This window comes from Nannobrachium achirus, assembly GCF_963921795.1.
Source record: "Nannobrachium achirus genome assembly, chromosome: 24".
Classification (NCBI taxonomy): Eukaryota; Metazoa; Chordata; class Actinopteri; order Myctophiformes; family Myctophidae; genus Nannobrachium; species Nannobrachium achirus.
Window position 1 is genome coordinate 27,578,289 of NC_137831.1, and position 13,175 is coordinate 27,591,463.

At 42.2% G+C, this 13,175-nt stretch overlaps 1 protein-coding gene across 2 annotated transcripts in view; it reads right to left on the minus strand.

The window, feature by feature from the left end:
* The window catches only part of agap1 (ArfGAP with GTPase domain, ankyrin repeat and PH domain 1), a gene marked incomplete at both ends in the record, with an annotated part of 387,500 nt that overhangs the window by 146,718 nt on the left and 227,607 nt on the right, over nucleotides 1-13,175 (minus strand). For both annotated transcript variants that reach the window (XM_080720280.1, XM_080720279.1), the window contains 2 exons: nucleotides 7,082-7,216; nucleotides 11,906-12,047. In XM_080720280.1, the coding sequence (XP_080576406.1) occupies nucleotides 7,082-7,216; nucleotides 11,906-12,047 (277 nt within the window). The remainder of the gene's footprint in view (nucleotides 1-7,081; nucleotides 7,217-11,905; nucleotides 12,048-13,175) is intronic.

Consider the following 13,175-nt stretch of genomic DNA (forward strand, 5'->3'; position numbering starts at 1 on the left):
ACAGACACACCACACACACACACAGGCAGTGCTATATGAGGTGGACAGAAAACATTAAAATAATCATGATGCCACTCATCTGGGGACTCCAGTGTGGTGGAGAATTAGAAGGCCTGATTAATGGACACGCGCGCGCGCGCGCACACACACACACACACACACACACACACACACACACACACACACACACACACACACACACACACACACACACACACACACACACACACACACACACACACACACACACACACACACACACACACACACACACACACACACACACAAGAGTGTAGGGTTGAGTCAGGGCTGTTTGCTCAGTAAGGGGAGTGGTTCTCAAAGTTTGGTCCGGGGACCCCCAGCGGTTCTTGGGAAGAGGGTTCCAGGGGGTCCCCATGCAGCGAAGAAAGGTGCAGAAAGGTGCAGCATCGCGATCATGTTAACCACTTTATCCATATTTTATACGTTAAAAAGTTAAATTGCAGATATACAGTACATAAATCTTCTCTTCAGGGAGTCCCTGGCAAAAAACATTCAGATTCGGATTTATTTTTTATTCTAAAAGGGCTAGTTCCATTATTTGATTCTGATTGGTTGGTTTCCCTTTAATTGCTGTGGTATATGAGACTATAACCCACACCTTGAATCAGTTTATATCAAACCCAGGTGGGTTATTTCTTTCCACAGTGTCCCACTGTGCACCAATTATCTGCACCTGTGTTGTTGGCAAAAAAGATGGGAACTACTTTCTTGTAGCTGGGAACTTTCTTGCAGACGTTGTAGTGAATTATTTGTGAAATAGAACATTTTTAATTGGTACATGTTGATGATTTTTCATGTTGCCATATTGTAACAGTTTTAGAAAAGCAATAAGCCACACGAGGCATGTGGTTACCTTTATTCGCCTCATGTCTCACCACGCCTCTCAGCCGTTATAAAATAACAGGTAACCACATGCCTCTTGTGGCTTATTGCTTCATTTAATGTTTTTGACACAGTGTAGTCATCTGAAATGTTTAGTCTAGCTTTAGTTGACTAAATATCCTAAGATTTGAGTCGACTCAGTCCACGGTTGATTTGGTCCACTAGAATGCAATTTGGGCATGGGCCTTGATGGCGTCACAATGCTCGATTTTGTAATTGGACGTGCGCCGAAAATAGCAGATCTACAAGCTCGCAGCAATAATTTCTAATGGTGAAAGTGGGGCGTAAACTCAACCTCTCCCCCAATGACATTCAACCGATCTGCTGAATGTCATTTTGATATTACATTACTTGCATATCGTCACTGTAGGGCAGAAAACTCGTATCTCCAAGTTTCAAATGTGTACATTGTTGAAGCCCCTGCTTCATCCTACAAGACTAGCACAAAACCAGTAGAATAGCAGGCGCGAGGCGTTGTGTGCTTGTAGATCGGCTATTTTCACAAATAGTTTTTAAAATGATAAATACAAAACGAACAGTTTTGGACATACAAGGTCTCCACCCGACAACAATGATATGGTATGAAGCTATCCTGGGTAATCGCTTCAATTATGAATGCTTCGGTGACAGCCCCAATAAACAAAGTATAATGAATGCTTCAGTGAGTGAGGTCTGTGGCCAAAATGTAATAATTTGAGGGGGTCCGTGTAACCTGAAGAAAAACAGAGTTTGAGAACCAGCGCTTTCAAAAAGAAAACAAAAATGCTACCTAGGGATTTATTTATGTGCATGCACTGCCCCCTGCTGATCTGCCGGTGCAACGACAGCAATGCTTCATTAGAAGTGGGGTGGTTTGGACAGTTTGTCAGTAAACAAACCCAGATCGTCGGTGACACATGGACATTGTTAAACGTTCATTAGGGCGAGACCCGGAGAAACGCTAACCGCAATGAAGAAAACATTTCCCCATAATAACGCGAGGCCTAATTCGAGGTCCGTTTGCTAACGATTTAGCTTCCACATGAGAGACGTTGGTTGGAATGCATCAACCCAATGGACCGTGGCTTCATTTCCCACTAATAATAGCCCACTCTGGATATGAGAGATACATTTGAGAAGATTAAAAAGGTATAGCAAATGCATAATTGCATAATAGCTCTTATATAGCCTATAGGTACAGTGGTGGACAAAGGATTATATGCAAGTAAATACTCAAGTATCCTATTCAAAAGCACAACTTACGAAGCACATTTGGAATTTAGAAGATGTTTCACACACAAACAAAATGTAAAAGGAATATATCTACAGTACATGCTCAAAATATGTTGTTCTGGGACGCAAATAGAGGAGTGAAAATCCTAATTATGGCGTTGTGAAGAAAGAAAATAGCAATATAAATGTACTTAAGTACAACACTCGTAAATGTAAATGTACTCTGTCTGTGGATTTTATAAATAAATATTGAACCAAAGTAGCTTGTGACAAAGTAACATTGGATCAGTTGGAGCACAGGTTATTCTTTCCCTCACATTTTCTCGGTTTTGGAGATACATACAAGGTTTTCGCCCGAGAGCAATAATATCGTCATTGTCCGGTGAAAACCTTGTATGCAAAACTGTTCGTTTTGCATTTATCATTTTAAAAATGACTTAAACTAGTAAAAACAGCCGATCTATAAGCACACAACGCCTCGCACTGCGAGGCGTTGTGTGCTTGTAGATCTGCCGTTTTCACTACTTTTGTGCGACGGCCTTGTATGATGAAGCAGGGCTTTACTTTGCGAAAGAATGTACACATTTGAAACCTGGAGATACAAGGTTTTCACCCGACAACGACGATATACTAGCTAGCGATGATATACAAGTACTGTATATAGGTCTGAAATAGCTATAATATCAGCAGCTAAAAAGCAGTTGTACATTGTATAGCCTACTGCAGTGGTTCTCAACCTGTGGGTCGGGACCCCCAGGGGGGTCTCTAAATTATTTTGGGGGGGTCCCCAGATGATTAACTTAATGTGCAACATTGTTTTCTCACTCAACTGTAAACACACCAACATAAAGTGTAAGTGTAGAGGGTATCTGCACATTTCTAAAGTGACAATTTAAGGACTTTTTAATACCTCTAAAATTAATGACACATTACAGTCTTAGTGAAATGAAAAATACGTTTTGTTTTTTGTGCTTATCCGTGGTAATCATATGGGCAGTCCGAACACTAGATTCCAAAAAAAATGAAAATAAAACATTTCTGTGTATTTTTATATCAAAAGTCCATAAAAGGCTAAATCTTACTTCCTGATGATGACATAGATCGACTTTTTGAATATAAATGAACCTTTGATTACATTCACCTGTTTTATTCCCATTGCTGGCATTCCTCCAGACACAGCTGTTTTTAATTATAGAGCTACTCCGTTTTGAATCTCATTCAATATGTATCTATAAACATTATAGGTTAGAATAATAAGCAACTTGGTAAAAAACATTCTGCACAGTAGCCCTATACAATGTCTCCCTCTGCCTGCCGTCTGCAAGCTAATGGAGCTACAAAGGAAAACGTGACCATCCCATCCCCTGAAGGGCTGGTCCCTTCTGATTGGTTCAGAAAATCAGAGGATTCCGTTTCAGACTGATTGTTCAAGCCATTTCAGCTTGACTTTAAACATTACCCAAATTGTCAAAAATATTAGAGGCAGAGATTGTGGAAATAGCCGATCTACGTTGCGAGGCGTTGTGAGCATGTAGATCTGCTATTTTCACAACAGAACCGTATTATACAAAATGTAATGCCTCAACTCTGCTCGTCAGAGTGGGGGGTCTCCAGTTAAAATATGATTATTTTGGGTGTCAAGGCCTGAAAAGGTTGAGAAACCACTGGCCTACTGTAGGTCTGAAATAGCTTGTGGAGTACCAGCAGCTAAGAAGCAGCGTTCGTACCTTGCGGCTAAAACATGCGAGAGGTACAGACCTCACCCTGGCCAGGATGAGTTAGTGCAGCGGGCCTGGTAATTAAGCACTGATTGCATGTCATATATTTCTCTCAGTAATTACAGCCTTAACCCCCCCCCCCCCCCCCTTGCCGAACAGATAGTCACAGAGTTATTAATAACCCCACAGCATCCCATCGTAGGCTGATTAATATACACCCCAAATTACATTTAAAAAAAAAGGAAAGGAAAAAGAAAGATTCTCCCTCAACAAGGATTTACTGTTTACAATGCTGCCTTTGGACAACTGCTACAACTCAAGGGAGAGTTTATCTTCCGCGTGCGAAACGTAAAGGGACGAAACAGGGGTAAGTTTGGTGTTGCCGCGTAGACAGGTAGTTAACTTTGGCGTCGTTCGCCTTTTCTAATTGACCCTTCGCTATACCGTAGATCCCACCCCAACAGTGAGTGTCCAACAATGCTAGCTTAGCGAACGTTGCTAAACTGCCATATATGGTATGGCACTCTTACTTCAGCTGTCATAGCTGTCAATATTAACCGGCACTCACCCAACAATTTGCAACATTTAGGGCCGCGGTTAGGATTTTAGTTTTGCGACCGTTTGTAAACAAATAAAACTCCTTCCTGAAATCGTCAGAGGACAGTCGTGCACATGACGAAGCTGCCGGGGCTCTTCAGAATAAAGCCTAAGTCAATGGTGGCACTGTATATCCTAACCACCACCACTAGATGGCGGTCTATGTGTTAATAGCAAATATAGGACTACCACGATAAGGTGGTGGTGGTGACTATGAACCAGCAACAGATTCCAGGTACCCCAAACAAACAGTTGGAGGGTGAAATTTTCACCCTTTTGGTGTTGAAATCTGGACTTAAACTGCAAGGCTGCATGGATGCGTCGTCAAACACATACAGTACGCAGCTTAACGTCAGGGAAAGTTACACGACTAACCCGCCCAGGTGATGGCAATGATACTAATACCGTAATCGAAACAAAAGGGTTACAGTGCATCACACAAACGCACAGTGATCTGATGCCCATGTGTTCCACTTGAATGGAAAAATATCTGTCACAGATATGTTTTTATCAGTATCTTACGATCCACTTGAATGGAGAAAGATTTTTTTCTATCTGTTTATCTGGCCCAGTGGGAATGGGCCTTTAGACTTATAAGCAGACTTTAGCAGATCAGGAATAGTGGCAAGTACGTGGCCATTTGCAGAAAACAATGTCCCATTATGTGAAGACCTTTCATTGCCTTAAAAACAACAACCCAAACTGGCTGTAGATCGGCTATTTCCACTATCAATGTTCTTTTTTAAGTATAAAGTTGTCAAATATGTCAGTCATTTCTTTGTATATTTAGCTCATGTGTCATATCTACCATGTGCAACTTCAAAGCCTAAAAGCCAAACAGAAATGTAATTGTCAACGACAAAAACACAATTAAATCATTAACCGCAATTATTTGAGAAAAAATTAATCGTCACGTAAAACGTCATAATCGTGACAGCCCTAGAGAGTGAGAGAGGTTGGAATTTTTGACGAGGAGGACACAAGGTCACGTTGTCCACATGTGAGACGCAGGACACCAATCAGCCATATTTTCTGTCAGCTCCAATGACTTCCCATTCATCATGACTCTTAATAGATTAGTCATGCCTGGAATGTACGTTAGATCAGGCTCGGCTAATGGCCTGGGAACATGTCATATCTGACTGCTCCTCTCCTCTCTATTTCTCTCCTCTCCCTTTATTTCTATTCCTCTCCTCTCCTCTCTATTGCACTCCCTCTCCTCTCCTCTCCTCTCCTCTCCTCTCCTCTCCCTTCCCTTCCCTTCCCCCGGTATGATAAAAACTTAATTGCTGCTCGGTCGGACCTAAATAGCTGAGTGGGTCCATTTAGCTCTTAATTGACACATGATTAAGACCGTGGCCAAATGGCCGAGCGAGAGCGGGGCCGCTGGTCCAGAGAGGGGAAAGTCACCTTCCCAAGAGGTATAGGAGAGAGAGAGAGAGAGAGAGAGAGAGAGAGAGATGATGATTTTGGATTCACATGTGGTGTGTGTCGTGTGTTAGGGATGGGACGATATGAAAATGTCATATCACGATTATTGTGACAAAAGAAATCTGTATTTATGATATTATCGCGATAATCAAAATCCATTATCCTGTGGCGGAACATTTGCCAAAAAAATAGCAGATCTACAAGCTCACAACGCGTCGCAACACGACGCGTTGTGAGCTTGTAGATCGGCTATTTTTTTGGCAAAGACATTTGAAAGGGAGTGAAAAAACGACTGTATCAAGTACGTATGTTATAAGTACCTTTTACCAATTATAGAGGGTTTAAGTGGTACCGGATATGCAGCTCGGCAAATAAAAGGTGAATTGATCCCAATGCATGACGGAGGACGATATCACAATATATTAAATCTCCACGATACGATTATCGTGAGTGTTTCTTATCACGATAAACGATAATATCGCTTATCGTCCCATCCCTAGTCGTGTGTGTGTGTGTGTGTGTGTTCATTTTAATCGACGCTGGACTCTTAAACTCTCTCGTTGTATTGCTTCAATGCCCTCATTGGCTTTTACTGTATAATACAGGGTTCCTGGCCAAACACACATAACAGCACACAGGCCCCTTTCCCACCAACATAGCTTTGGTTCTAGAACTGCTTCCATTCTATGTTCTTGGAACCTCGGGGCTTTCACAGAACCGACAGACGTTTTTTGGGGGGGTTCCAGTTCTGAACCAACTTTTAGGGGTTCTGAACCAATTCATTTTCAGTGGAAACACTCGGAACTGGTTCAAAATTGGGCGGGAACCGGTTAAACCCTGGTGGAAAAGGGGCCACGGAGCATTCCCTTGTTCGTTGGACGCAGGCACGTGCACAAATAGACCTCAGAAGGGGCTTGAGCCCCTGCCCTTTTATCCGTCTGTAAAAAGTCCCCTCTCCAGACCATGAATGCAGTATTTACTGTGAAAGAAATGCAAATGTCCTCTTTCCATGCCATACCTGAAGGCAGCATTCAAGAGAATTGCCTTGTCCAAACACTCCTGAACTTGAATGCAGCAACGCGGCAGCTATTTTCGATATTTCCACCAAAAGGCCGTTTTATAAATGTCTGCCCCTGCTTCTCTAACATTCTCTGCATGTCCCTGGACGCGTTAAAAGCGATGTAGTTCTAGTTTCTTACCGTCCTGGAAGACTCGCTCCACGTTGAGGCCGTAGGTGGCGCAGGTCTCGTAGTAGGTGCAGCGCTTCAGGTCGTTGGACAGCTTCCTGGCCCTGCTGTCATCGATCACCCTGGGGTTGGCCGAGCTGATGGCGTCTGCAGAGGCATCACAAGGGGGGGAAAAGTAGGACTGAGTTACCAGGGCCCAAGGTGGAGGAGGGGCCTTAATTATTTTATACTTTAGCTATTGAAAAATAGCAGACCTACAAGCTCACAGCGCGGCACCGAGTGCCGCGCTGCGAGCTTGTAGATCTGCTATTTTTGTAAAGTCGTGAAAATGTGTGCAAATCTTTGAATATACGGTATGTATTTTTTAAGCGAAGATTTGTAAGTCAAATTTTGCTTCTGGGGGGTCCCTGGACTAGATATTTTGAGATGGGGGTCCGTGGCCAAATACTGACATACTGACATTTGTAGAATTGGCCTCATTTGTACATTTTCTTCAAGCATGCAGTGTTGAGAAGGTAGGGCTTTGGTGACATCTAGTGGTGAAGGAGTACTTGTGTTAGTCCTGTGTGTTGATGTGCATTCTGCCTTCTCTACTAAAAGGCAGTTTATTCTTGTATGAATCGTACTTATTATGGGTTGTCTCTGCTAACCCACAAACACCCAAGCTTTTTCGTTTTTTTTTTTTATCCTTTAGACATGTACAACTATAATATGGTCACTTACTGTAGTGGTTCTCAACCTTTTCAGGCCGCAACCCACAACATAATCATATTTTAACTGGAGGCCCCACCACCCTGACGAGCACTAACAGTTGAGGAATAACATTTTGTATAACACGGTTCTATTGTGAAAATAGCAGATCTACATGCTTACAACGCCCATTGTGAGCATTGTGATAAATAATAGCCGATCTACAAGCTCTCAATACGATGCGAAGCGATGCGTTGTGAGCTTGTAGATCAACTCCCCAATGGTTGTGGATTGTAAATAACATACCAACATGTTGCAGTGTTATTATGAGAGATATGCCTATATAATTGTTTTCATTTATCGCGATTCAGTAAAATAATGTTAAAATAAAATAGTTTATTTTTATTTTATTTTTAGTTCATGGGTGAATGAATGAATAATATGTTTGTGCCACATTCATTTGTCTCACGTGCAGGCTGCACACATATTTGTGATAAAATAGGTTGTTCTTGCACATTTAAATAAAATATTATTATCATGATTATCATTATCAGCTGTGGACGGTTGGGAAGAAAAGAGCGAGATCGAAAAACAAAAGCCTCCAGCGTCTATTCTCGTATTCTCTTCATAAACAACTTTATAGCTTTTTCATAATTTGTTCTCTGGTGACAAGGCTTTGGACACAAAAATGCTCACTATACATTCAGACACTACTTCAAAATGGCAGAACCCCCTTTTAGTACACTATAGTAGGGAATAGGGTGGATTTTGGATGGAGCCTGAGATACACTGGGGTCTTTTAAAGTGTAATGACTAGAACTCACCACCGGGTGTCAGTGTGAGCTCAGGATAGAAGCCAGGCAGACAGACAGTTGTGCTGTCTTGCCACCATGTGTTTCTCTATGGCTGTGTCCGAAATGCGGAACACGTTCCCTACTCCCTAACCCTAAATGAGGGATCCAGATGTAGTGTACTACAGTAGTGAACAAATCAGCGCATTTCGGACACTACCCCGTCGCCATCTGGTTGCGTCATCGCTGTCGCACAGTTAAAACACTCTAGCGCTGGCTTTTGGAGCAATAAATAATAGCCGATCTACAAGCTCTCAACAGGGGGCGAAGCGACGCGTTGTGAGCTTGTACATCAACTCCCCAATGTGGATTGGAAATAACATACCAACATGTTGCGTTGTTATTATGAGAAATAGGCCAAATATAATTATGTTTTTATTCATCACAATTCAATAAAATAATGTTAAAAAATGTATAGGCCTATATATATTTTTTAAATTGTATTCATTCATTGGTGAATCAATGAATGAATAATGTTTATGCCACATTCATTTGTCTCACATGCAGACATACACCCATGTTTGTGATAAAATAGGTTATTCTTGCTAATTTAAATAACATTATTTTATCATGATTATTATCAGCTGTGGAAGGTTGGGAAGAAAAGATCGAAAAACAAAAGCCTCCAGCGTCTATTCTCGTATATTCTCTTCATAAACAACTTTAGAGCTGTTTTCATCATTAAATGATGAAAAGTTAATTTTGTTCTCTGGTGACAATGCTGTGGACAGTTGTTTTCTTTAGCCGGTGGTTCTGCTACGAGCGGTTCTGTTGCGTTTGCTCAGCAACAGGTGGCTACTCCTCCTGCCATGCAGAGACGCAGAGACGAACCTGCAGTGTGCGTGTGCGCGTGCACACCGCATGTGCGTGCTCAAAGCGCGAGACAGCGGCCGCAGCGCAGTGCATTGTGGGGCGGCAGGGCTTGAATAGCGCTTGAATAGTGACCATCGAATGCTCACTACAAATCCAAATGCATTGTGGGATACTTCAGTACACTATATTAGGGTACAAAAATGCTCACTATACATTCGGACACTAGTTCAAAATGGCGGAGCCCCCTTTAGTACACTACATTAGAGAATAGGGTGGATTTCGGACGCAGCCAATGCCTTGTTGCTAACATGTCTCTACCAATACGTCACTTAAAGGCAAACTGCTGGATTGAATGTTTTATTGCACGTGGCAATTCAATTGACCCAGCGTATCAATAAAACGGCAGATGGCTTGAGTGAGCATAATGCATCGACTGTGTTTCTGTGTGAAAGACAATCCAGCAGCCAATTTTCTCCAAAACAATCATTGTCTTGGATAGACTTCAAGAATCCATAATAAGAACAACTGCAAACCACTTAAACCCCTTCGTCTTAGAGAAAAAGTCTTGAGTCACAAGTAACAACTGTACTGGTGGATCACTTTTTTTTTCTCTCTCCAGTTTACACGAGATAACCACCAGTAGCAGCAGTAGGTTGTTGTTGTGCGTGTGCGTTTATCATTTAGTTTTAGTCATCTGAAATGGTTTAGTTTTAGTCTAGTTTTAGTCTACTAAATCTAGAGTTGATTTTGTCGATAAAAATCTAGGCCTTGATGGCGTCGAAGTGGCTGATTTTACACTTGGGTGTTGCACTCTGAAAACAGACGATCTACAAGCTCACAATGATACTGCAGGGGGTCCACCGGTGCTATCTAACACCAAATGGACCCCTAAGGGATTGTTTTGTTTCAATATAAATGGATCTATCCACGGGCCGATTTTCCGACGAACAGGGTCCACGTACAGTTGCGGACCTGTGCATATCATGGATTGAATTTTATAAGTATTTTATAGCCTTTTTTAATGGGGATGCTGATCCAAGACAGCAGCCAATGGAATACAATAATTATGATCAGTTTTTTTTCAGGTAGGACTCAGTCTGCAGTTGTGAAATAAAACTCAGCACAAAAAGAAAGGAAACTTGACTTCGGTCCATTATATCCCCCCCTTAATAATACCATATTTTATATATTTTTTATCGTTGATTCGTCACCTTTTCAACGAGGTACATCTTGTAAGGATCTGGCATTCGTGGAATGAGCACCACAGCCAAACGTGTGGGTAGCACCGAGACAAAATTTGCCAAAATGGCTTGCAATACTGTTTTGGGCTTCCGTGACACTGAGCTTAAAATCAACAAAGTGTAAAAATAGCCAATATGTGTTGTTTCTTCTTTTCCTTATTACTGTGGGAGAGTGCAATCATTCATGCACCAAGCAACACAGGTGAATACCAACAGTACACTACTGCAGGCCTGCCAGGCCATTTTGACCATTTTTGGAGGGGTGCTACCCACACGTTTGGCTGTGGCGCTCATCCCACGAATGCCAGATCCTTACAAGCTGTACCTCTTGTCAAGGTGACAGGTCAACGATAACAATGATATCAAACACAATACAAATTGGTATTACTAAAGGGGAGATATAATGGACCGAAGTCAAGTTTCCTTTCTTTTTGTGCTGAGTTTATGATTATGTGGCTGAGTGGGGAGGTGAATTGAAATGTTTTATTTCATCAGTGTCTCGCGTCATGACTCGTGCAAGTGGAGTTGCGCATCGTATGTGCAATTTGCGCATTTATATCAAAATAAATAAAAAACCTTAACCCATTTAGGCCTAGAATTATTGACTGCTTTAACCAGTGAAAAATAGCAGATATACAAGCTCACAGCGCGGCACCGAGTGCCGCACTGCGAGCTTGTAGATCTGCTATTTTTGAAAAAGTCATGAAAATGTGTGCAAATCTTTGAATATATGTATTTTCAAAGCGAACGTTTGTTTCAAATATTTTGAAATGGGGGTCCGTGGCCAAATAAATATCATTTTGGGGGTCCTTCACATGAAAAGGTTTGAGAACCACTGACATAGTAGTCTCTCAAGAACAGACTAACTGAGCTCCAGTTAAGTGAAAAGGACCTTTTCTTTGACGATGGCTGGCCAGATTGCTGACCTAGAAAGATATATTTTTTTCCAAAAACCTTAGAAGGATTCAAAAGACACTTATAGAATCGGGTCAAAATTCAAATTTTCACGATTTTTCAAAAATAGCAGATCTACAAGCTCGCAGCGCGGCACTCGGTGCCGCGCTGTGAGCTTGTATATCTGCTATTTTTCTATAGTTAAATCAGAAAATAATGATACACAAAATGTGTTCCCATTCTGAATGGGTTAAGCATACCGTGAGCTCGGAAATCTCACGGTGTCAATGCCGTGGCTGTTTACACCACAGTAATACGGTACAACCGCGGCCATCCCTAGTGCATACCTTGCGTGCCCACCAGCACCAGCGGCAGGTCGGCAGTGTTGCGGTAGTTGGCCAGTCGGCTGTAGTAGTGGTAGACCGTCTGGAAGCTGATCTCATCCTCCAGACTGAACACAAAGATCACCGCATCCACCCACAGAGCAAACTGGAGGAGAGAGAGAGAGACATATAGGGAGAGGGGGAGAGAGAGAGAGACACGAGTGAGCAGAATTCAAAAAATCACTTTTTCACAATTTTTTTTTCACTTTTTTTTCTCGCTTTTTTTCACTTTTTCACAATTTTTTTCACAATTCACAAAGATCACTGCATCCACCCACAGAGCAAACTGGAGGAGAGAGAGACAGAGACAGATGGAGACATGAGTGAGCAGAATTCACAGTCGCGTCAAAGGTTTACAGGTGTAAAACTTGCAGGTGGAATTAGTTTTTGTGTAAGCTCTGTCGTTGGCTGAAAATGAAAGGGAAAGAGAGAAAGCAACAAAAAGTGTTCCTTTTTTATGTACATATTTACACAAAGTACGGTGTATCGTCGTGGTCGGGTGGAAACCTGTCCTAACAGCACAGCGATGCATTTGCAACCTCTGTAACAATGTAGGCGCTATGTAGCGCCGGGAGCGTTTGCTCATTGGGAAGATGCATGTCCAAAAGTGTTACATTTTTATTATCATTTTAAAAACGAGTTAAAGTAGTGAAAATAGCTGATCTACAAGCACACAACGCCTCGCGGGCGCGAGGCGTTGTGTGCTTGTAGATCTGCTATTTTCACTACTTTTGTGCGACAGTCTTGTACGATGAAGCAGGGCTTTGATTTACGAAAGAACGTACTGTGATACGAGGTTTCTGCTCGACAGTGACGACAGTGATATCTATGCAGTGCGATGAGTACCAGTACCGAATGTTAAACATAGGGTGCGTGAGCATAGCAGGGGAGAGACAATGAGACAGAGAAAGATGGAGAGAGAGAGAGAGAGAGAGAGGGAGGGAGAGAGGATGAGAAGACAAGACGAAGATACAGAAGGCATAAAATGTAGAAAGATGCAGTCAAAGAGTAGCAGAGTGCAGGTATGGAGAACGGGAGTAAATAAAACGTGTCAATTATTCATCTCACGGTCACAGTTCAAGGGCTTCTGTCTAGACACAAACACCATTTGGTCGAACCCCCCCCCCCCCCGCCTCTTCTGACCTACTTTATGCATCTGTTTGGCATCTGAGAGTCCACTGTACTCATTAGTCAATTAGTTAATTACGTGTCGAAAACAAAGACCTGGCAGAGA